The sequence below is a fragment of the Euphorbia lathyris genome, chromosome 4 (assembly GCF_963576675.1).
Source record: "Euphorbia lathyris chromosome 4, ddEupLath1.1, whole genome shotgun sequence".
Lineage (NCBI taxonomy): Eukaryota > Viridiplantae > Streptophyta > Magnoliopsida > Malpighiales > Euphorbiaceae > Euphorbia > Euphorbia lathyris.
The window spans coordinates 4131619-4158231 of NC_088913.1; the positions used below are offsets into that span (position 1 = coordinate 4131619).

At 31.8% G+C, this 26613-nt stretch overlaps 1 protein-coding gene across 3 annotated transcripts; it reads left to right on the top strand.

Annotated features, from left to right (window-relative positions):
- Positions 1-1020: 1020 nt before the first annotated feature.
- On the top strand, positions 1021-14174 carry LOC136227918 (protein CHROMATIN REMODELING 25). 3 transcript variants are annotated; one of them, XM_066016715.1, is made up of 22 exons: positions 1021-1290; positions 1854-2228; positions 2355-2441; positions 2531-2771; positions 2839-2964; positions 3065-3121; positions 3216-3302; positions 3608-3703; positions 3875-3925; positions 4933-5007; positions 5100-5186; positions 5826-5917; positions 6032-6164; positions 6701-6820; positions 6968-7081; positions 7183-7266; positions 7379-7459; positions 7546-7604; positions 8048-8234; positions 8506-8604; positions 9795-10054; positions 14054-14174. In XM_066016715.1, the coding sequence occupies exons 1-22, from the start codon at positions 1091-1093 to the stop codon at positions 14067-14069; spliced, it is 2727 nt and encodes a 908-aa protein (XP_065872787.1). In that variant the 5' UTR covers positions 1021-1090; the 3' UTR covers positions 14070-14174. The 3 variants fall into 3 exon arrangements, with proteins under 3 accessions (XP_065872787.1, XP_065872786.1, XP_065872788.1); XM_066016714.1 differs by lacking the exon at positions 14054-14174 and having other exon boundaries at positions 9795-10206; XM_066016716.1 differs by lacking the exons at positions 9795-10054; positions 14054-14174 and adding an exon at positions 9203-9406.
- The last annotated feature ends 12439 nt before the right edge of the window (positions 14175-26613 follow it).

The following is a 26613-nucleotide window of genomic DNA, read 5'->3' on the forward strand; positions in this document are numbered from 1 at the left end:
TATATAATACAATAGGCATAATGCATCACTAGCTCGTCCAAAATAGTAGATTGGCTCCTTGAACTTTGCAAGTGTCTCACCAGCTCCCTAAACTTGCTTATTTCGTATCATCAGCTCCCTAAACTTGTCCATAAAAATAGATTAGTTCCCTGAACTTTGCAAGTGTCTCACCAACTTCTCAAACTTGCTTATTCTTAAATGACTAAAAACGAAAATCATAATACTAACTCTCGATCTTCATCCATTCAATCTTTCAAACCTGCAACACTTAACTCTTATAATAGGTTGAAAGGTACGGGAAACGAAAAAATTATCTCTCAAACAGATGAAGACGTATTTTTAGAATTTATGTTAAATAAGTTTTTTGTATTTAGCTGTTACAGAATAAGAAAGTTTATGGAGTTTGTGAAACACTTGCAAAGTTCAAAGAGCTAATTTACTTTTATGGACAAGTTTATGGAGCTGTTGATACGAAATAAGCAAGTTTAGAGAGCTAGTAAGACACTTACAAAATTCAGAGAGCCAATCTACTATTTTGGACAAATTCATGGATAATATTATTTTGATACTATAATCAAATTAATGTATTGGCATGATGTTGAATTTTAATTCAAAATATGTTGGTGATTCATTATAACACCACTAATATTATAATTCTTAAACTTAATTCACTTCCTACCATATAAAAATTTAAATTAATAAAAGAAAAATAGTAAAAAGTTAACCAAATAATAAACTCAACAACTTTGACTATATTATTCTCACCGTTTATCGTTTTTTTTGTTGATTTAGGAGCCGGATATTGATTATTCTAGCCGATGTTTAATCAGTCCAGTCTGTACGAAAAATATCTTAAAAATCTATTAAAAAACGCAACACACTCGTGATGATCCAAAGGAAAGTGCGAAATTTGCCATTAAATCGATGTTAAGGAATGTAATGTTTCCGTATCATAGCTATAATTCAAAGGGTATAAATGTAATTTACACCCTTATTTTCGAAAATCCAAAAAATGGAAAACAGAGATTACCCGCCAGATGTAGAGGTTTAAAAAGTAGCACTGTCAGCTGACTCAAAAACACCACCAAAAATGTCTTCAGTCGACGACGATGATGAAGAAGAGGAAATCCTTTCCACTTCCGATTCAAGCGATTGCAGTGACGAATATACCTCTGATCAAGAAGATAATGTTGAAGTTGATGACGCTGACGACGGTGGACTACGGCTGCCGGTGGGGAGCTCTTCCTCTGATGAAGATCGTAAATCAAAGAACGTCGATGCTCTCTTGAGGTACTTACGATTCTCATAGATAAACATAGCTAGCTCCCGTTAATTTAGGTGAACTTAGCTCTTTTGGAAGCTAGATTGAAAATTATAGCTGATTTAGGGTTTCCTTTGTATGATTATTTTCAATAATTGTTAGATTTATAGCGTTTAATTGAAAACGGAGTGGAAGCGCAACTTTTCCAAGTCAATGAAGGGATTTCTATTTTTGTATTAAATGATTTGAGATGAATCACTAGTAAATCAGCTATATTGATGAAATTGCATTTACAGATGAGCAATATAGCCACGAATATGAATGAACAATCACCACCCTGTTTATTTCGCAATAACTTGGAAATGGTTATTACAGGCTATACTGACCAGTAATTTAATCTATGTAACCTGTGGTTGTTGTCTTGGGATTTTCACTTGCACCATAGTTCTTATACTATGGTTACCTAGTTGCTACAAACTAATGTAGGATCAACTATACTGAATTTCAAACTTTAGTTCTTCTCCCAAGCAAATAATTTACTTGAAGTGAATTTGAGTGGTAGTACTGAAATTTATGACTGTGATAATACCAGAGGCAACCTTGTTGTAAGGAGACAGGCACTACTTCCTCGAGTTCTTTCTGTAACAGAAGGTGCAGCCATTTGTAGGAAACCCTTTAAGCCCCCATGCTCTGGTGTCTATGATGATGGAAATGAACAACTTTCTCGCCGTCTTTCAGCTCGGAAACGATTTGTTCCATGGGGTTCTTCGAGGCCAGTTTTGGTGGCAATAACTAATAAATTAAATGTATCAAGCATTGTTGAGAATGTAGAGGAGGAAATTTCTACATTGCCACCTGGAGTGGATCCGTTGGTGCTGTGGCAATCTGAATCTGAGACTGGAGCTGGTAATTTGACACCAATAGTTGTGGATCCATTGCTAGTACAGTTCCTTCGACCCCATCAAAGGTATTGATCACAATAAGAATTTTATCTGGTGTTAAAAGTTAAAGTATTCTCTATGGAGGTATTTCATAAGGATCTTGATTCTGTAGTTAAATATTTGTTTGTCGATGCTGCTAAACTTGTACGCAGAGAAGGAGTTCAATTTATGTTCGAATGCGTTTCAGGATTATATGATGCTACCAACATCAATGGGTGTATTTTAGCTGATGATATGGGGTAAACATCTCTCATTTGTTGCCTCGCCATCTGAAGTTATATTAGCAGTTTACTTGACTAAAGATAGGTGTTTCTTTATTCTTTGGCAGCTTAGGAAAGACATTGCAGTCAATCACGTTGCTATACACACTTATTCGTCAAGGGTTTGATGGAAAACCTATGGTTAAAAAAGCCATAATTGTCACTCCAACCAGTCTCGTGAGTAATTGGGAAGCTGAAATCAGAAAATGGGTTGGAGACAGAGTTAAGCTTATAGCTCTCTGTGAAAGTACTAGAAACGATGTTATCTCTGGAATTGATAGTTTTACAAGTCCTCGGAGCACTTTGCAGGTAAAATTTGGATTATTACTCTGCCAATTTCCAGAAAGTTTGTGCTGATTCAATATATTTATCCTAGGTGCTAATTGTTTCATATGAGACATTCCGGATGCATGCATCGAAATTTAGCGACAGTGGATCTTGTGATCTCCTCATATGCGATGAGGCTCATAGGCTGAAAAATGACCAAACCTTAACTAATCGGGTGAGACATCCATATATTGTTTTCTTATCTGTTTATCTCTGAAACATTTGTTTAATTAATCCCTTTTCCTGATCTATTCACAAACATTATCTGTGCATAGGCATTGGCTTCTCTCTCATGCAAGCGTCGAATTTTGTTGTCAGGAACTCCAATGCAGGCAAGACACATTATTTCAAACATAGATCTCATTATTTCAACTTTGAAGCATTTAGTTCTAGCTAAATATTCATTTTCCATCTGGAACCATGCAGAATGACCTAGAAGAATTTTTTGCAATGGTAAACTTCACTAATCCAGGAATTTTGGGGGATGCTGCATATTTTCGTCGTTACTATGAGGTGAGTTCTTCCGATCTCCCAAATTTTAACACATGCAGTAGTTTTGGCAACGTTTTACCTGCTTTCTTTTTCCTTGCGATTCAGGAGTCTTAAGCTTTTTGTGTAATGGTTAAACTTACTATTTGGGTATAATGGTACTATTGTTTTTGTAAAAGCATGTTGTCAATAGAATATACTTGCTCTTTCTATACCATAAGCAAGAGCTTTAACAGTATGGTCATAAGCAATTTAGATGTTAATGTCTTTATTTTACTAATAACAATGCCTTTTCTATTTCTAATTTTTTGCATGTGTAAACTTTGAAGTCACCAATTATTTGTGGAAGAGAACCAACAGCCACAGAAGAAGAAAAGAAGTTAGGTGTTGAGCGCTCTGGGGAATTAAGTGCTAAAGTGAATCAGGTAAGCTTATAGCCTTATTGCAGCAGCTAGCTTTCACAGAAACGGTCATTGTTAGCTAGAACTTTTTTTTCCTTGTTTTAACATTTCGTCATAAACAATATCTGTAGTTTGGTTTTAACAATAAAATGTATTTCTACTGCTTCTGATATTTAGCTAAAAAATGTGTTTCAGTTCATTTTGAGAAGGACTAATGCGTTGCTGTCAAATCATCTACCACCAAAGGTATCGCCTTTCAACATAATTTTATGATCTCATAATTGCATTTCCGATTGTAGTATAATGTAACATGTAGTAGTGTTGTTAAAAGCATACCAAAATGATTTATGCTTAAAACTTGATGCAAGGCCCCATCCCTGCCAGAAGTGTGCCTTACATGGGGTGTCAGCCACAAAATTTGCAGATTGGGCAAGAAAATTGTAAGGGGGAAAGAAGTAAGGGAATGAGAGAATGCTAACAAGCAAGTACGTTGGTCTTCAGAATGCCTCATTGTCTGTCTGACAAACATTACGACTTCACTTACTTTCTTTTCTCTCCAGCATTTGTGTTCTCCATCTATTTTAGTAAAAGGGGTTGGAGTCTGGAGGGAGAAATTGCATGCCAAAACTACTAGACAAACCCTGACTTCCATTTGAAATCCATAATTACATTTGACCCCTACTAATCTGCAACCTTTAAGAACAAAATTACATATCTAGCCGTATATCTTATTAATCTATAATACGCTTTCACGTTAAACCGAATGATATGAAGTTATCATAGGGAACTTCTGTCTCACTTCCAGATCATTTTCTCTTTTCTTTTTTTTTTTCTATAAAATATTTATTAATTTTAAGGTATTTGCCCTTCCTACATCAGAGCTGTACATTTGCCTGGTGACTAGCACATAAGTTATGATCCCCTCTCACTTGTGAATACCACTTTAAAAGGTCATATGATCTTCATTTGAGATACCATTGAAAATTTAAAACTTTGGGCTGCAGTAAGTCTCTTAATGATAAACTCTAGATATATGAGGGTTCATATAAATGACGACAATTCATACTTTCTATGGCATATTGTATTATTCTCAAATTTAGAGTTGTACTATATTCTTTGAGAATTGTTTTGGTGTTTTAAGTGTTGGCCTTTTTTTGCTTATGTTTTTGGTAATTACAAAAAGATGAAAAACTGTGATTATTGTTAAATTTTTGATTTCATGTTCTAAATGGCTAATGCTATTTTATTTGCAGATCATTGAGGTTGTTTGTTGCAAGTTGACTCCTCTACAAGAAGAGTTATATAACCATTTTATACATTCCAAAAATGTGAGTCTGCGTTCTTGTTGAGAGAAAGTTAAATTTGCTTCTTTATGAAATGATATGTGCAATTGACCTATTTTCACTATCCAATGACACAGGTTAAACGAGCAATTAGTGAAGAAGCAAAGCAAACAAAGATTTTGGCTTACATTACAGCTCTTAAGAAGCTCTGCAACCATCCAAAGGTATATAAAAGTTTTCAAGCTTAGTTGTCTTGGGTCATATTATATTCCTCTTTTCTTTGATTGCTCTGTTAAAAATTTCCTTGCAATACGAATTATTTGATGCTCTGAACCCACAATGAAGCATTTGCGGAAAGGGACATCCTTTCGAAATGATGACTACTGTGTTTCAGATATAGAATAGGGGAGAATCGTTTACTAAAGGTCGAGTTTGCAGTTGTCTTCTGCACTAGGTTATTTTAAAAAAGAGTTATTGAGCCAGAATTAATTTATGCAGAATGCATAACTGTTGCTGCTGTTAGTGAATATGGTGAACTTATGAGCTTGCGGCACTGAAAGTTTCCCCATGAATGTTGTTCAACCTAGCTAATGTGGAAGTAGAATGAGGAAGTATTTTGTTGAACTGCGAGCATATATTCAGTGCCATGATGTACAGTATTACATATTACTAGGGTTCAAGCAACTAATTCAAATTTTCAGCCCCAGTTTACAAATTTACTCCATCTATTTATCAGTTAGGTGCTATATCTTCTGCATATGACTATCTTGAAATTCTTTCGATATGTTCTGTTTGATTTTAAATCTATCTACGCAACTATGGCGAAAAAATTCATTCTCATGGAAGATATATGATCATTGTAGCTCATATATGATACCGTAAAAAGTGGAAGTCCAGGAACTTCAGGGTTCGAGAACTGTATCCGCTTTTTCCCTCCTGAGATGTTCTCTGGGCGGTAAGCATTTATGATAAGTTTTATGTATTAGTGGGTTTCTGCTTTGAATTTAAGTCCCTATAGGATTTTCTTTTCTCTGCTTTCTTGCTTGATATCTATCCACTTCATTTCTAGATCTGGCTCATGGAGTGGTGGTGATGGAGCATGGGTCGAGCTTTCAGGTAAAATGCATGTCTTGGCTCGACTATTGGCTCATTTACGCCAAAGAACTGATGATCGAATTGTTCTTGTCTCAAACTATACTCAGGTAGCTGTACATGTTGATCCTTGGCAATAAATGTTGTTACAAATATAAATCTATTGATCAGAGTTCTTTGTGCATATTACATTGCACACTCTTCTGTTTCAACAAGATGGAATGATGTTCTAGATACACCAATCACTGAAAAGCGCTGTTGTTGAGAATGATTGTTTTTGAACTTTAGTGCTGATGTGGCTAAATCTTAGTTGCCATTTTCTAAAAATTATGATGGGAAGATGAGCTTATTTTAGAAGTGCCTAATTACTGAGACTATAGATCTCTCTCTCTTTTTCTTTTTGAATTGTACTATTTCAGAGATTTCATTAAATAATTGAATAAATCAGAGAAAACACGATATCCTTGGATGAACAGGAAATATTTTGATCTTGTCAAATTTGTTTAAGCTAAATAAGAATAACTCTGTTAATCTTTCACTTGTGCAAGCAGAAAATGTTGCATTTAGCTTTTAGTAAAAACTATCTTTCTGGATAGAATGAGTACTATATTTCTTTCTCACTATATAAAATGGCTCTCCTCATCAGACCCTGGATCTTTTTGCTCAATTGTGCCGAGAAAGAAGATATCCACACATAAGGCTTGATGGATCCACATCCATTAGTAAAAGACAAAAGCTGGTTAACCTCCTCAATGATCCATCTAAGGTATTCACATAGTTTTAAAATCAGACTGTTTTCCCCTGAGAGGAGAGGAGGGAAGCAAATATGGGGGTCTTTGGTTTAATACTTCTTAACCCAACCAAACACTCCCTATGTTTAGTTACTTTTCTCATGTAACTCTACATAATGCAGGATGAGTTTGTATTTCTTTTAAGCAGCAAGGCTGGTGGTTGCGGCCTTAATCTAATTGGTGCTAATCGACTTGTCTTGTTTGATCCTGACTGGAATCCTGCCAATGACAAACAGGTAATAGATGAGAATGGCTCCTCGTACAACTTACATGAATTTTGGAGGCATCTTAATCTCCGTTGAGCTCTAACGGCTTAACTATTTCCTTTTGTAATTAGGCTGCTGCAAGAGTTTGGAGGGATGGACAGAAGAAGAGAGTATACATCTACAGGTTTCTGAGTACTGGAACAATTGAAGAAAAGGTTTGATCACAGGGAACTGAGTAGATGTAGTTGCTTTATTCTATTTCTTCTATCTTGAGCTTTCAATAACCAATGAGTCATGTTGTTTGATATGTCTCTGTAATTTTTGCAGGTTTACCAGCGCCAAATGTCAAAAGAAGGGCTTCAAAAAGTTATTCAGAACGAGCAAAATGATAGTACTGCTGTGGCACAGGTTCTAATTGGTGCTATTTTTCACACTTCACATTATGTGATAGGCTTTCCACCTGTATGCCTGATTTTTATGTGCTTAAATTGCAGGAAAATGTTCTTTCGACTGAAGATTTACGAGATCTGTTCACATTTCATGGGAATGTTAGGTAATATATGCTCCCTAATCTGCAATATTATATCATGATTATGAAATTTAATCTGTGATGCAAATGGAGAACCTTGAAAGCATGCCTAACTTTGAGGTTAACAGTCTCATACTAAAATCACGAGGATAACACATTTGTAAAGGATGATCTTAAGCTATGTTTGCTTTTAATATTAAGTAAGGGCTCAGCAATTGAAAATCATCACTGAAGGTTATACCGGCTGTGGTTTTTTCCAAGTGTGAATTTCAACCTTTTGAAAGAACCACCATGGTTGCTCAATATGATTAACTAATGGAGCATTGTCTTTTTTGACTCAGCCTAGTTGTTCTTATCATTACTTCCATAATAAAGCATGTCAAAAGCCTATGTTTTTGCTTCTGAACTGGAGATAGAATGTTTTTTACATGTCACACATTTAATCTCATACTCAAAATTCTGTCTAGGTCCGAAATACATGAAAAAATGAACTGTGCTCGCTGCCTATTGCGCGAGGATTGCACAGAGAGCATGATAGAGGGAGATGAATCAATAAATGGAGGATGTAATGCAGCAGATGAAGAAGCGTCTGATATCGGTGGATTTGTAAAAACTGCTGGAATTTTAGGCAAATTAAAGAGCTCAGAGAAGCAGGTCAGTGTTAGTCACCAACTAGCCACACAATTGACTCGTCTTTTCAATTTTCTAGTTGTTATTGTTATTAACTATGTTGCACGGACACGGAAACAGAAACAGACACCGAGAGATGTTATTTCTAATAATAATGTAGCAAGGAAATGGTAATAGAAATGGAAAAGAAACTAGAATGAAACGGACACGAAACGCGGAAACGCTACCGAAGAGTTTCCGTATAGCATATTATTAATATATTTACTTTGTCTTCTCTGTGATGCTTCATTTTCAGGTAGGAACCCCTTTGGAAGAGGATTTATGCAACTGGGGACATCATTTTCAGTCAACATCAGTCCCAGATTCTATACTTCAAGCTTCAGCTGGTGATGAGGTGTCAATATTTGAAATTCTATTATTATTTGGCTCTCTTCTTTTTGGTAAATTACACCCATGACCACTAAAGTTTATCATTGTTCACGGTATCGTCTCTAAACTTCAAAACATAACATAAAAGTCACTTGATTTTAAGGTTTCTAACATTATGGTCACTAAATTTCAATTAATGTCTCAAAATGACCGTAGACGACCTCAAAATGGAAACATCCAAGAATTAAAGTTATTTGAAACGACATCTACCATGAAACCAAGTTTTTTATTTTCCAAAACACAATTTTCTCTCTCATAATCAAACAACACCTAAATGACATCACAACATAAAACTTGAAGAATTAAAGTTGCTTAGAATATTATCAATTCTTAGAATTTTCTATTTTAAGGTTATCAATGGCTATTTTGAGGCGTTAATTGAAATTTAGTGGCTATAATGTTAGAAAGTATAAAATTCAGTGACTTTTATGTTAAGTTTTGAAGTTTAGTGGGCATAATATTAATTGAGGTAAAGTTCAGTGACCATGAGTGTAATTTACCCCTCTTCTTTTATTAATAGAATAAGTTCCAAGTTTAATCCTAACCTTTTTGGGGAAATGCAGATTTGACTTTAACCTGCAAAATGTTACAAATTTAATTCTGACATTTCAAAGCAAGATCAATTTTACAAAAACTCGTTTGACTGTTATTTAACTGTTATATCGAACAATTATGTGTAAAATATTTAATATGTTACTAATATAATTGCAAAAAAAGAGACTTGTTTGATGGTCATATAGGACTTCCCAAACATGTTTATCCAGCAATTCGTCCTTTTTTTTTTGTTATTTGTAACTACTCCATATTAGTAACACAGTAAACATTTTAGACATTTCCACAACAAAAAATTGTAATTAACTTATACGTGATAGACTAGTTATTAGCATTTTAACCCGTTTTTTTTTTTTTATAATTGCGTTAGTAACACATTAAATATCTTACACATAATTGTTTGATGTAACAGTTAAATAATCGTAGGGATAAAATTGATCTTATTTAGAAACGTTATTATTAAAATTGTACCATTTCATATGTTACGCCTAAATATGTACTTCCAAGAAACATTAGGGTCAGATTTTGGCCTTCTTCTACCTTTATTCTTTTTGTTGATGAAAGGAAAGAAAGAACGGCACTAACAGTTTTACAACATTACAGGTCACATTTGTGTTCACAAACCAAGTAGATGGGAAACTTGTACCTATGGAATCAACAAAAGCAAGTCCAAAGATGCAAGATATAATAAATACGAAAGAAAATCTAGTAAAAAATTCAAAGTTTCTGCCTATGAGAGCCACAGTTTCTTCTGCGCCTTCTGAAAGGACAACAGTGAAAAGAATGAGAACTGCGTTGAAAGGAGCAGCAAATGAAGCACTCAGTTCCAGGCTTTCTTTTGGTGCTCCATCACAATTTAAAAGGTCATCCCTTACCACAATTAATAATGATCATGACGATGATGATTTTCAGTGATTTTTTTTTTTTGGTAATTCAAATATATATTCTTTTTTTTTTTTTTCTTTCTTCCAGAAACAGATTTATTTATTTTTTAATTTCTCAATTAATCATGCTTTCAGTGCAAATATGCATTAGTCACCCAATGATAGGGTAAATTACACACATGGCCACTCAACTTTACCCATTTTAACATTGTGGCCACTGAACTTCAATTCTTAACGGTATGGCCACTGAACTTTACACTTTTTAATACCGGTGGCCACTCAATTTTAATTAACTCCTCAAAGTGACTGTTAACAACCTCAAAATGAAAATATTCAAGAATTAAAATTGTTCAGAACGACATTTATCATGAAACTACATTTTTTATTTTACAAAATCACATTTTTTTGGAGCTTTCTCTCTCTAAAAATTCACTCTTTCTTCTAACAAAACACTACCTAAATGACCTCGAAACAAAAACAAATCAAGAATTAAAGTTACTTAGAATATCATTACGCTTTGGATTTTTTGTTTTTAGGCTGTCAACACTTGTTTTGAGGCGTTGAGTGACCACTAGTGTTAAAAAGTGTAAAGTTCAGTTGCCATACTGTTAAAAATTGAACTTGAGTGGCCATAATGTTAAATGGGTAAAGTTGAGTGGCCATGGTTGTAATTTACCCTCCAATGATGCCTATCTATGTTGCACGGAAAATGAAAAAAGGAATGGAAACAGATACTGGAAAACGTTATGTTAAAGAAAAATTAGCTAGAAAACAGTAATAAAAAATGGCACGAAACACGGAGACGCTAATAAAGAAAAGTTTTCATTAGCAACATAGATACCTATAGATAATTGGATACCCCCGCTTCAGTTAAAATCAGGTGTGTAAATTTCTAGAGTTTAAGTTAAGGTAAACTACATCTATGACATTTTTAACTATAGTGTTACAACTGTTATGGGTGCCTTCTTCTATGCTTACTTTGTTTTTAACAAAGTAAATTTTACTTTGTTTTTTCTACCATTGGATGAGGTTACTTTGTTAAAATTCATCATCATCCAATGGTGGAAAAAACAAAGTAAGACTTACTTTGTCAAAAACAAAGTAAGCATAGCCTAACCCTACTGTTATGACCTCTAAATTTCATATTAATATAAAATAAACTTTATATCATTTAATATTAGAGTCCAAAATTGTAAAAAAACGTTAGATGCTAGCCGTGTGACAGAGTCCTTGAGGATTAATTGGGATTAGTCGGATTTGTATTTTCTTATTTGTTAGTAATAAATAAATGATTGTAGAGTTAAAAAAAATGATTGTGTAAATGCAATTAAAACATGTATTATAATATCTAAAATTAAATACTATAAAATTTATAGAAAAGCATGTATATTTGTAATGTACATCTTTAAAAATGTGAAATGATAATATTTTAACAACAATATTATTGAAATAACTTAAACAAGTAAAAGATAACGTTCATTATTAATATAATTCACACCATGGAAACAAGTATAGAATATAATTAAACAAAAATATTCAAAAACTATAAACATAATTCACCAACAATTAGTGCTGCAATTTTCAAAAGTCAGTTATAATAAAGCAAGATAAAAAAAATAAAAAATATTTTTTTTTTGTTCCGATCATCGCCTGGATCTAGGTGGCCAAAAAATGTCAAGAGGGAAAAAGGTTAGAGAAACTAATTGAAAAAAAATCGGAATGAATTATTGATTTATGGTTGTTTGCTTGAATTAGTGACGTTCACCTGGACCTTGAATGACCAAATCATCATTTGATCTAAGTTTATTAAAACTAATTTAGGATGTTTTAAATCTTCACTTAAGATTCTAATAAACCTAGATCTAATATTGAATAACCAAATTCCTTTGATCAATCAAGGTTCAGGTGAGAGTTAATTCAAATACTATTTCATTAATTATTTTTAACAGTTTTTTTTTTATTTAAATTCAATAATTTTGATGTTACAAAATGAAGTTTAATAGTAATAATTATAATAACCCTATAGTTTAGGGACATGAATATATTTAGTGAACTGTTAAATACCGCCTCCAAATTACTAGTTACCGTTTCCCATTTGGACTTTTTTGTCCTTCTCATAATTTTGATAAAAAAAACTGAATTTTTTTTCTCCAAAATCACAAACTCGAACAACAATAATTGAAATTATGAAAATAATTAATATGTGACAACCCGAATCCTGAAAATGGATGATTATGAGTCGAAAACATTAAAATTTAGATTTTTTAATAAAAAAAGCATGGACATAATGTATATTTTTTATGATGATTAGCAATTTTCGTCACAAAAAATTAGAGAATTTTGTATTTTTTGTTGTAAAAAATTAAACGATTTAACAATTTTTTGTCACTAAAAAGTATATAATTGTGCCTAGACCAAATTTTGGTCTAGGAGGGTGTTGGACCCACCCAGCCAATGGCTTGGGCGGGTCCAGCATCCACCCACTAATTGGCTGGGCGGGTCTAGCACCCACCCAGCCAATGGCTTGAACATGTGATATATCCGCTCAAGCCATTGGTTGGGTGGATGCTGGATCCGCCCACCAATAGTTGGGTGGGTGCTGGACCCGCTCAAGCTATTGGCTTGGCGGGTCCAGCACCCTCCTAGATCAAAATTTGGCATTTTTTTTTTTTTAAATTCAATTTTTCTATTGAAAGGGCAAAATTGTTCAAGTGAGAATGGTAACAAGTAATTTGGGGTGGTAAATAGCAATATCCTATATTTGTCTCATATTTTTAGAGCTGTTTCCTACAAAGGCATGTTGGGGGAGAGAGAGAACATAAACGAATCTTTGGGTAAAATTCAAAGTATTATAGTAAGTGACAAATAAAAGCATTCTTAAGACAAACTTTGTTAACCATTTAGGAAACAGTGTCTTCATTAGATTCAGATTTATGTTTTTTTTCCCCACAAAATTACATATATCACCTAATAAGTCCAATCCCATCTAAATAAACTTGTAATAGTTGTAAGGTGACAATCTGCCACATGTGTGAATTTCAAATTTCATTTTAATTTGAATGAATGTGAACTAATTCCAAAACTTTTATAACATGGTATGATCAATAGTCAAACCAGTAGCATTAACTATAATTTTCATTTTTGTTCTTTGGGTAAGAGTTAACAAGATCAAGTTAGTCACTGGAGGATTATTTTTTATTGAAATTAAATAAACTGAACTCAAATAACTGAAACAATAATATAATCTTTTAAAAATAGCAATAATTAAAATAAAAAGCTTATAAAAATAATAATGGTTCTAATAATAATAATAAAATAATAATAATAAATAATGATAAATTACTGAATTGAACTGAATGATACTGAACAAAACTGAACTGAAATTAAGTGACAAAGAACAGGATCTAAGAAACTTTATGGCCCTGGAAATATGTGAGACAACCCTCCTCCTTTGAGATAACTTTTGAAATGAGTTAGGTCTTTGTGTACATGTTATTAAAACAATGCTATTCAATTTGAGTTTCTCATTGATATTTCCTCCACGTCCCAAATGATTCGGGCGTGAGGGATTCCTTAATTGAAAAGCTATATAAATCGTTATATATGTGAGGCCAGGGCAGATCCTGAGATTCTAGAGGCCTAGGGGCGAAGTACCGAATAAGGGCTCTAATAAATAAATGCAAGTAAAAAATAATGTAAAAAAATCAATATTGTAAAACAAAAATTACTTAAAAATAACAGTTTTATTACACGTAACAATGAATCTAATAAAAACATCAAATTTCAACTAAATAAGTTATTTTATTTCGAATTAAATATCAGCTGCTCATACAAAATATTATCTACGAGCATTCTAGATGCAAAATCACTAAAAATAGGATTGCATCAATATTCTCTCAACATTTTATTTTTCTTAAGATGTTGATGATCTTAGATAAATTTTCAATAATTTTAACTCCGAAAATATTGTTTCAGCAGATATAAGAGTCATTGACATCGTTAAGAGGATTCGAAATGCAATTGAAATATTTGGATAATAATATGCTGCTTTGACAAATTAAAAATTTTCAAATGCTAACATCAATAATTTTGGCTAAAGAATTTGTAACACTTTCATTTCTGAATAACCATCATGTAAAAAATTATTATAAGAAAAATTAATCATAAATTTGTATTTTGTGAATGTTTATGCCTATGAATTATATTTATTGTCATTTCATCATTTGAGATTTTCAATTCTTTATTTTTTTATAAAAAAATTTATTTTTGGACTCTTTCCTCCCTTATGCTTAAATGTGCACTGCTAATTGTTTAGGCCTAAGAGTATTTCTGCAACAGTCACATCTTTTAAGATTTAATTTTAACATTTTTTTATTTGCTTTAGAAAAAATATTATTTTTGGGGCCCTTCCATCTCTTGGGTCCTGAGCAAGCGCCCCTCCTGCCCATGCCCAGGGACGGCCCTGTGTGAGGCAATCATTCTACTTTAAAGTACGTTATATTTGGTTCAGCTATCGTTGTTTGCTGTTGCTAATAATTTGTAGACATTAAGGCCTTGTTTGATAATTTGAAAAGTGACTTAATTTAATAATTTAAACACTTATTTACATTAAGTGTTTGATAAATGCAATTAACTAACCACTTAAAATGTTCAATTAAGTTAATAAATTATTTATTTTTATAAGACAAAAATCATAATTAAGCCCCTGAACTTTATATGTTTTAAGTATCAAGCCACTGATCAATTATTTTTCCACACTGACCCCTTGATCATTGATTCTGTTATGGATTCAGGTCTTATTTAACTTTTTCATCGAGTTTGGACGGCATGCATCGTTAGGGCAATTTGGCATATTGACATTGACAAATAAAAATAAAAATTTATTGACTAGGATAGATAGAGAGTAAAAAGTAAAAAAAGTTACGAAAATCAATTTCCATATCTCAAACCAATTTTTTTTTTCAAATTAAAAACCCAAACAGCAAATTCTCTATGGGAAGCATGCTATGCGAGAATTACTGTAACATCCCGGCCAAATATCATGTAGCAATTGTCCACTTTGACCTAAATCTAACACATTAGGTCTCATGATTTTAAAATGTGTATGTATTATATTTTTACCTTACTAATAAGCTGCAATTGCTCTCTCTATATTTTCGATGCGAGATTCAGTTCATTTCTACCTCATCGCTATCCTTTATGGCCGCTCCTTACTCATGTCTTCTATCCTGACGCCACCCATTCTGACTAGGGTTGTTCCAGTTACATAAATTACTAATCAAGGTGGTTGTTAATTAATTTGATAAAAATCTAAAACCGGATCTCACGACTTTAAAACGTATCTGCATGTATTCGATTCTCACCTTACTAATATACATCCGTCACTCTCTCTCCATTTCCGTTGTGAGGATTCAGTTCATTCCTGCCCCATTGTCATTCTTTAAGACGGTATCTGATGAAAATGGAAATCGGAGTTCAAACTTGGGATCTCACAACACTCAATTAAAGCTTCCCGATGGACTCGTTACCCGAGCAAGAACCAAGCAGTTTGAAGAGGAGCTTCAATCATATGCGGTCCAAGTGATAGACGTTGCGGATAAAAGCAGAGTTTCTGAAATTAATGGTCCATTAATCGTCGTATCTCTTTCAAGTTGCATGGGATGTGAATACGGAGGTCAATTGGAGCATTCAGATTCACATGAGAATGTTTAAGATTGATTAGCTTGGTTCTCAAGGATTTAAAACAATTTCAGAAATTTTCCTAAAACGTAGGCACGGTTTAGACGACTTTGTCTTATGTTTCTCCATAACAAAAGGGGCGTGGAATTGACATGGGCACGACTCAGCAGACTTTGCCTTCTGCCTAATTATCAACAAATGGAATTCATGACCTTTCTTTATCCGTGGGTACGGCTTAGCAGACTTTGTCTTCTGCCTAATTCTACAATTGATGGTGGAATTCATGTCAAATGGCGTGCACAGCCTTATGTCCTACCTCAACAACAATTAGTTATTAATTTTAATTACTCCTACGCCAACAACAATTAGTTTTGTTATTTTTATTTAATAATTAGGTAAGTTACCAATATATCCTTAAACTTGCTATTTTATTCTTTATTTTTGTAAGCACCGTCACGTCCGACTATAACTAAATAGAATTAGGTATGTAAGTTTTAATTTTAGGTTGTAACAAGGAGCCATCGATTATTATTGAAATTAAAGTTCAGAATTTCTTCTCTTGAGATTCAAGGGAGGGTTTCTCTTGTGTTCTTTGGGGCACTACGAATGAACAATTCGGAATCAAATCCTCATTAGTTAGACTAGAAATTGGGTCTTTGCAACTCTGTTTTGCAGGGGTTTTCTTCCGTCTTAATTTATCATTCGGATTTAATTCTTGGTTGTTGGAGATTGAGATTGTGTTTTTACAACTTAGTTTTATAAAGGTTCTTTTATGTCCGACCCTGATTTATTAGCTTTCTTAGGGCTCAATTCTAGTTGTTGGATTTTCGAGGTACGATTTCTCGTGAGTTCGCATCAGTATCTTGTTTAGACCTTCTACCTCGACACTACCCATTTTAGATCGGATTGTTACAGTTACATAAATAACTAATCAAGGTTGTTCTTAATTAATTTGAACATGTCATAAAAATAAGCATAAAATGACCATATAATTGGGTATAGAAAGTAGAAACAAATCATGGGCAAAATTCAAAGTATTCCCCCATTTAGTGATAAGCTTTCTCAATGATGATGTATATAATAATAGGAAAGGTCAAAATTTGCCGCAACATTTTTTAGAAGTATAAATTTATCGTAACATACAAAATATAAAATTTACTTTTAATGTTGTTAATTATCTGATATAAAATTTAAACAAATTGATTTGAAAATTATTTAATTTTTAAGGAAAAGTACGAAAAAAAAATGCTTATGGTTTGCCGAATTTGCAAATAGAGGCATGTGGTTTAAAAGTTCACAAATAAATGTCTATGGTATGTTTTATTTACAAAACAAAGTATTATAATTGCACATTTAAGTTCTAATTACAAACAAAGACATTTTTATCTTAACAAAAATTATACTTACATATCAACAAAACATAACCCCCGAAAAAAACAACTTTCTAAATCGAAACAATAAATAATATGGTGGAATTTTATGTTTTTTACTAATCTGACAGTTTACGAATTAAATTGATATTTAAGTTCATTTTATACCGTTGCAATTTGATTTTGAGATCTGTGTTTTGTTAATATATAAATATAATTGAAAAAATTAAAAAAAAAATGCTCTTATTGTCATCAATTACTTAAATATCAAAAGTTGTTTATAATTTGTTTTGGATATATATAATTTATAAAAAAATAATTTTAAATTAATTATATATATTTAATATATATAAATATTATTTATTTATTATGTGCCAAAATCGAATCATCCGGTCCAACCAAATAATTTCATAACCTAATTACAAATTCGGTTTAATATCCGTGGTTCTGATAACATTGTTAATTTGCATCTAACAGACTCAAATATTAACATTTGGCATATTATTTCACAAAAAAAAAAAACGGATTTAAAAACGTTTGGGGTAAAATTTTCATAGGATAAATTTAAAATATGTATATTGAGAGTTGAATTTAATTTTTTTTTTTTTTGATAGATTCCTGTATAGATTTAGAGGAACACAAAAAGACAAACTTTGTTAACCATTTAGGAGACTGTGTCCTAAGATCCAGATTTTCCTCCACTAAAATTAAATTTATTTGGTTTAATTTTATTTTGGAATAAAGTATAAAAAAAATACATGTTTGTTACCACTTAATAACAATTTTATTTCCAATATAATTAATGTCTCTCAATGTGCTACTTATATTTTGTGGAGGTTTGTTTTAGCTTTTCGGATGAGCGTTTAACATTTCATTCCAAACTGCAAGGAATATAGTGTTTAGTTAGGTTTATATAGCCATATCGTTTAGCATTTTCTTTGAAAACTGCAGAGTTTTAGAGCTTTTCACGAAAAGCTCATTTTCGGAACTTTTCATGAACAACTGTTTTTAGTTATTTCTTATTGACAAAACAACTGTTTTTAGTTATTTGTTATTGACAAAATTATCCTTCTTATTTCTAAAAAATATTTTAAAAACATGTCCATATTAGATATTTTAAATACTAACCGCAATATTTTAATATAATTTTACCAAACAGCGAATAACAAACAGCTAACAATAACAGCAAATAGCTTACTGCAGCCGTAAACAGCTAACAACAACAGCTACAACTATTAGCTAACAGTTGAACCAAACAAGCTCTTAGTAAACAGTTTACAGTATACCTAAATGAGATCAATAAACGAGGGATTGGAGTATGGATGTTATTGACAGGATCGATCCTGAGATTTTGGAGGTCTAGGGCGAAGTAGCAAATACGGGCTCTCAAGTAAAAAATAAAGTAAAAAAATCAATTATGTAAAAGAAAAATTGCTTAGAAATATCCAATTTCATATAAAAAAATATTTCGTTTCGAACTAAATATCCATATGCTCATACAACACATGATGTACCATATATGCTCATACAACACATTAGAGCAACTCTAGTGGTTGGAGGGTTGCACACCCTCCAACCACTCTACATCACCCATTTCTAACAACTCTTCCCACAAAACAACTCTAACTAAAAATCCTCTTTAGTGGTTAGTCACAATCACGGATCCCACACGTCATAATATTTAATTTTTTTTATTTTTAATCAATTAATCTATTTTGTAATAATAATAAAATTTATTAATAAATTAATATTAATTGAATAAAAATCTATCAATATTTAATATTAATCAAATAAATATTTATAATTTGGATATTTATTTAATTGGATTTAAAAATTAATAGGTAAATATATTTTGTAATTAATTAATAAAATTAATATTTATTTAATTAGATTTAATTAATTAATCTATTTTGTAATAAAATAAATGCATCAATGAAAATCAAATTGAAATTAAATATTGAATATATTTATCATCGACCATTTATTTTGAAAAAAAAAACAAGACTAGAAACCTACTGGAAAATAATGTTGCAAGGTTCTTAAAAAAAATGAAATTAAATTACTCTTACAAAATCAATTTACGGTTTAAATTGAAACCAAATTATATAAAAATGTTAGAAAAGAAATTAATAAATTCTTATATGAGGACTGAAGTATATACGGGGTGTTTGTTAGAAGGGATATAAGAGGTGGGATAGGGATAAGAAACACGAGATAAGTTATCCCGTGTTTGTTTGGGAGATAGAAAAGTGAGACAGATGAGGGATAAGTCTCTTATCCCTCAAATCCTATACCTAGGAGGGGGTGGTATAAGTAGGTGAGATAAGCTCCTGCGATTTTAATAGGATGGAAAAGTCCATCTTATCCCTCAAATTAATGTTATGTAGTTTAAATAAGGTTAAAATATTAAAATGTATTATTTTATCTCTATCCTTATTCCACATAACAAACATTGAATAATAATTCCCGACTATTATATTTTTATCCTTATCCCAACCATTTATCCTTGTCCCTATCCCAACCTTTATCCTTATCCCTATCCCAATAGAATACCAAACGCCCCGTTAAGGAATAGTGGTGGGATCCACAACAAAACTACTTTTGCTGTACCATGGAGGGTACTGACGCGCTATCTTGGGAATTGACTATCACAGCACCTCCTTAAATTTGCTACACAATACGTGTGTGGTGTTTTCTCTTTTCTGCGAATCAGTTTGAAATTGGTTTATTTTATTTGGACAGCGACTTGATTTTTAATCCCTCTAGTGGTTAGAAGTCTCTGCACAATTACAAACTGATCCTTTTGACAACCATTAGAGTGCTCTTATGTACCAGCATTTCCAAATTCAGAATCACTAAAAATAATTTCAATATCAATATGCTCTAACATATTTCTCTTAGTACATAAAATTGCTAAATCATTTAACATTTCTTGTGACGCCGATGGTCTCAAATAGTTTTACAATAATTTTAAGTTCGGTTTTTTCCAACGGATACAATGGTCACTGGTATAATTCAGAGGATTCGAAAAGCAATTAAAATATTTGTATAACAATCTGCTTCTGCTTTGACAAATTGAATAATTTCAAATACAGACATTAACAATTTTGACAAAATCATTTGCCACAATTTCATTTTAGAAAAAAAATATCATCTGAATCAACGTGCGAAAAATTAGTATAAGAGAATGTACTCATAAATTTGTGTGTTGTGATTGTTTAAGCTTAAAAATTATATTTATTATAGTTGCATATTTTGAGATTTTAATTTTTGTATTTTTAATCTATTTTTTTTTTATTCTTGGGCTCCTCCCTCCCTTATGTCTAGATGTTCTGCAATTTATTTAGTCGTGTGATTATTTCTCTAATTGTTGCATCTTGAAAGATTTAATTTCTATATTATTATGATTTAATATATATATATATATATATATATATATATATATATATATAGGCCCATGCATCCCTTGGGTCCTGTGTAGACGCCCCTCCTGCCCATGTCCAGGGACGGTCTTGGTTACTGAGAGTAAGTGGATGACTAGAAAACAGACTGAAGTAAGAGTACTCGTGTACATTATACTTCTTTGAGATGACTATTTATAGAGATTAGTGAAGCGTACCCTACAACTGAATAGGTTTCTATATACTGGTATGTTTGTATCTCATTTCCATACGTTACGGTGCATTCTGGGGATTAGGATCATATGTTTCAAGTCGCTCTTGTGATTGGGACACGTGTCCTTGATGATTATGCTTTTTACATAAAGTTTCTTATTGGTCTACATGTTCATCTATTTTTAGCTGCTTTATTTGATGTGTTATCAATAATAAATTGTACAATTTAAAGATTTAATATTGGTAAATTAGGTTTTTATTTTTTACTTTTTCTCTGTAACATTACGTGATAAGAATATGGATAATATGAACTCACATACTATGTCTGTATATGTATATGCTTTTGATTTGTTATTAGTGAGTGATGATATTATGCATAAATAGAGCAGAATAATAAGATTCATGACTGAAGAAAGAACGATCTAATAATGTTTAAAATTGACTAAACTTGTCAATGTTAAATTCTCAACCATACCATTTATAACATTACAAACAAGTACAAAAAACACTCGCATGTTCAATTTGTAAATACATAATTGTTTTTTTTTAATAAAAGAGAGGATGTTTTTATACCGTTGCAAAGCAATTATAGGATGAAGATGTTCTTATCTTTGATGATGATGTGATAAATTGACTTGTTAACTTTACTGATATGACATGATAAAATATTAATTTTCGATGACATGATATTTGCTAGATGATGTGTCAAACAGTATTAGTCAAAAACATTTTTTTTTGCCAACTATGTACTGCATGTTTTTTTTTTTGCAAAAAAATAAAACCATATTCCTGTAGTTCCAAATCGATGAAACCATAAGAGTTGTTTTTGTATTTTTTTTTCTAAATAAAATAACATTATTTCTAGCACTCTCTAAAAATAATATAAATAATTGATTTTTAGTGATTCGAGGAGTGACTAATACATATCATCTCCAATAATACTCCTTATTTATTATTTTATTATTAAATATTATTATATTTACATATAGTGAAAGGAGAGACTACTTAATAATAAATTATTAATAAAAAATAAAATAAGGATGAGACTGAAAGTTGAGAGTTGAGAGAGGCTCCTAAATAATAAAGAGAAAATGGAGACTGTTAGTAATTTGAGGAGTAACTAAGAGTCTCTTTGAGTTTGTTGTTAACCCAAACTTCTCAAATTTTAACTTAATAGCCCCACAAAGCAGTTTCCTGGAGTTTGTTGTATCCTAGAATGGCAGCCAAACTAATCCAGATTCGAATCGGGTAGGTCCCTGTCGGGAAGCAAAACTCTTCCACCAAGTATTTTAATCACAACTGCATTTCTATCTTCATTTAGTAGTTAAGCTGATCCAGTACCTTAACTGTATAGACTATGTGCTTGGTAGTTAAATAAAGTTACTCTTAATTAACAAGTATAGCATGTTTTTGTATCTTATACTTAATCTTTTAATTCAGAGATAAGGTATAAAAATACCACTAATATTTACAGTTAGGAGCAATTTTACATATATCGTCTAAAATTGTGAAAATTGTATAATTTTACCCTTAACGTTGGCAGTCAAGAGCAATTTTACCCATAAAGTTGACAAAATGGGTCAATTTGAGAGATAATTCATCAAACTGTCTTCTCGGTCATGAATTTTGTCATCTAAACTTCACATATGCGTCATTTTATCAGTCATTAGTAACAGTTCGTAAAGATATGATTAGATGTGGAAAAAATACAAAAAAATAATGTCTTTTGTATGAGCTGGACAAAAAAATCAAATATTTCGCCGAATTTATAAATATTAATCTCCAATTCTATTATTAAATACAGAAAATATGATTTTTTTAGAACTAACTGATATGCAATTGGTGCATAATAAATAATAAAATATCCGTGTTTTGTAATAATTTTTTAAATTGGTCAAATTTGCATCATTTTAAATGTTATTGATAAAATTGTTCCTGACAGTAAATGTTAGTATCGTTTTTTTGCACTCTATTTTTTTTTTTTATTCTTAATCTTTTAATTTAAGGATTAATAAGCATGTGTATGTGAATTCCCCAATTCAAGGAGATGGAAACAAAGTTTTTTCATTATTGATTAGTCAAACCAATGGCATAAACTAGTATAAATTAGTTTTGTTGTTAAGGCAAGAGTTAAGTTTTTTTTATTATTGTAAACATTTTTTTTTTGTCTTGAGACAGCTCAAAGTCACATGGGGTTTGGAAAAGAACAGTAACTATAAGTTTATAACTAGATGAACCCTTCTAATAGATAGGAAAGCCTTAGTACTGTTTGGTTCAACTATTAGAATAGTTGTTGCGGCTGCTGTTAGCTGTTTACATTTACAATAAACTGTTAGTTATTACTGTTAGCTGTTTGTTATTAGCTGTTTAATTATTAGTGTTTAATAAAATTACATTGAGCTGTTGTAGTTCCGATTTAAAATAAAAAAAAACATATTTTTTTGACTGTCATGTGATAGTTTTAAGCAGTTGAATTAAATAAATAACTAATCTAATATTTATTTATTTTTGTCATGTCGATTATTTCAACTGATTGACATGTCACTGTTTAAGTGGTTTTTTCTATCTGAAATGGTCGAAATAACTTTATTGGAATAAAAAGAAAAATTCAATGGCTTTATTCAAATAAAATGAAGTCGAATGACTTTTTTGAAACTAACTTTAAATTTTAGTTACCATTGGTGTAATTAACCTGATACGTGGTTTCAGTGGCGGAGCCAGGAATCGACATTTGGGAGGGCTAGACGTGACAAAATTAATGCTCCCCCCCCTCCCGGGCTCTGGGCTGGCTCCGCCCCTGCGTGGTTTGATCTTAAACCAATAAATAAATCATGTCTTCACTAGCTTAACTAGTAGGAAATATTCCCATCAAAGTTGAAAACTTTACTTTCAAGAGGAAAATGTATTTGATTTCATAAAACTTAAGTGTCCATAGAGCATTTTCAACAGCCTATTAGTTGGTAAAACAATCATTTTTTTTAAATACTTTTGGAGTGAGTTAGAACTTTTATTTAAATTTGTATAAGAATGAATATTTTCTTTACACTCCATATGATTCTAGGAGGATCTGGCATCGACCCAGAGATATTCCCTTAGCTCAAAGGACTGGTGAGACTCACTGAGTTTAGAAGGTTCAGTGGTACCCCTCTGAAAATAGATCGAAGGAGAAACCATCACGTGGATTTCCCGGGGTCGATGTCGGACCCTAACTAGACCATACAAAGAAAAAAACTCACGGGTCACAAAAACATGCCCAAACCCCAACGGAACCCCTTTAAAAGTTGGTTGAACATGCAGATAACGAGACTGTCTATCGAGAATTACACATGTTCCTCAGAGTACTAAGATATCACAAGACTGAATTCAAGCATGTGCTACGTCGTATGAAGTAAAAAAAACCACGAGTCACAAAAACAGACTCGCATTCTAGTAGTCGCCATTTAAAAATTAGTTTGGCGGTCTATGCCACCTTCGGGAAGTCCCACATGTCCCTCGTCGTACATGTATAAATATCTCACGTTGCTTTACTAGAGATCTATACAGTTCCTTACATATATAAGACAATTCTCCTCGTTTGAAGTATTTTTTAGGTTAATTAAGAACTTCATTTACATAATATCATAGACTTATATTCAGGGACGAATTCAGTGACAGAGGGGCTTGAGCACCCATCAGGGCCGGTCCTGACAATGGGCCTCAGGCAAAATAAAAAATAAGCCCCCCTTTAAAAAAATAATTGTACGTATATTCCTATAAATAATGAACAAAATGTATTTCATTAATGATTGTACGGTACATATTATTATGTTCACCAAATACCTTTATTTACGTAAAATCAAAAAAAATGTTTCACAAATTTTTTAGATTAGCTCTTAACCTATATTTAAAAAGTTAATTGAGCCACTTTTATGTCTAAAATATCAATTATTTTGGTCCTTTAAAGTCGAAATGACATTAATATATGAATAAAAAAACTTAAACTATATATAGACCTAGAATTTTTTTTTTTTTTGCCCCTTCCAGCCCTGACATCCACTAGTCGCCGAAAAACGCCAAAAATTCTATAGAAATTGTGCGGGCTTTAATTTTTTATATATAAAAATACTAAAAAATATAAATTACGAGAGACCACTATAAACACCCTTTATCAGTGAATTCTGGATCCGTTATTCCTTATATAGAATATTAAGTCACTCATGAATATTTGTTTCAATCCACATAGTTTTGAGGATGGGTATTTTTTTTCTGAGATAGCTTTTGGTATATACCAAAGGTGAAAAAAGCTCATATGAATAAAGGTCAATGATTGAGAATTAATGTTTTTAAAACTATGATTAACATGGTTTAGGCAGAATATTAGGAAGTATTATCTGTTTTAGTCAAGATGATAAGAAAAAAGGAACCATTTTTAATCTTTTATTAGAAAAATCTAAACTTCAATTATAAAATGACAAATCTAAGTAACATGACATGTCTACTAAACTTACACTTAAAAACAAGATTAGAAAAATTGAGTTGTTTTAAAATCTTGAATTTGTTTCGATAAAGTCTTTCAACTTTGAATTTTATCTCAATAAAATCATTTCGATGACTTCAAAAAGTAAAAATACGACGGAAATATGCGGTCACTTTCACGTAAGTACTAGTCAATTTCCACGTAAGCACTAGTCAACTTCTATCCCTAACCAAAACGACATGTGGTTGCCACTAGACTGACCAAAACGACATGTGGCTGCCATCTAACTAACATGTGTTGTTTCGGTCAACTAAGTGGTAGTCATGTGTCATCTAGGTGGCAGTCACATGTTGTTTCAGTCAATAAAAGTTGACTATTAATTGCTAATGTCGCATCCATGTTACTTTTCCGAGAACTTTTTGCTATTAAAGTGATGATTAAATTAAAGTGAGACAAAATTGAAAGTGATGATTAAATTAAAATAGAGTGCCCATTTTGAAACAACTATAAAAATTCGAGTAAATTACACCAATAGTATCTGAACTTTACCCTAATTCACACTTTGGTACCTAGATTACATTTTGTCGCGAAAATATACCTGAACTAACGAAGACCGGACAATTTAGTACATTTTACCGGTCAATGCGGGTTTGATAAGTAAATTACACTAATGGTATCTAAACTTTACCCTAATTCACGCTTTGGTACCTAAATTTCATTTTGTCCAAAAAATACACTTCAAATAAAGATGAATCGATAATTTAATATATTTGACCAGTCAACGTGAGTTTGACCATTTTAAATTAGAAATTTAGACCCATCATACACTCAATTAACATAAAATTATAATACTACCCTTTAGACTTTTAATATATATGCAGAGCTAAAGGGTAGTATTGCATATGTTAATTGAGTGTATTGTAGGTCCTAATTTTTAATTTAAAATGGTCAAACTCTCGTTGATTGGTCACTAACCGATCAGATGTACTAAATTATCCGGTCACCTTCACTTGAGTTATATTTTTAGGACAAAAAAATCCAAGTACCAAAGTGTGAATTAGGAAAAGTTCAGGTACTATTGATGTAATTTACTCAGCCGGTCATTTAGCGGTAAAATTTACTAAATTGTCCGGTCATCGTTACTTCGGGTATTTTTTTGGGACAAATGTAATCTAGGTACTAAAGTGTAAAATATGTAAAGTTCAGGTACTATTAGTGTAACTTATCCATTAAAATTCAGTGACCAACTACCATTGGGCACTACTGAACTTTCATAGTTGTGATAAAATGACTCAATTTCAATTTGTCTCAATAAAATCATTTAACTTTGCATTTTGTTGAAATAAAGTCACTCCGACGACTTTAAGAGTAAAAAGACATCGGAAATATGAGGTGACTTCTACGTCAGTACTAGTCAAC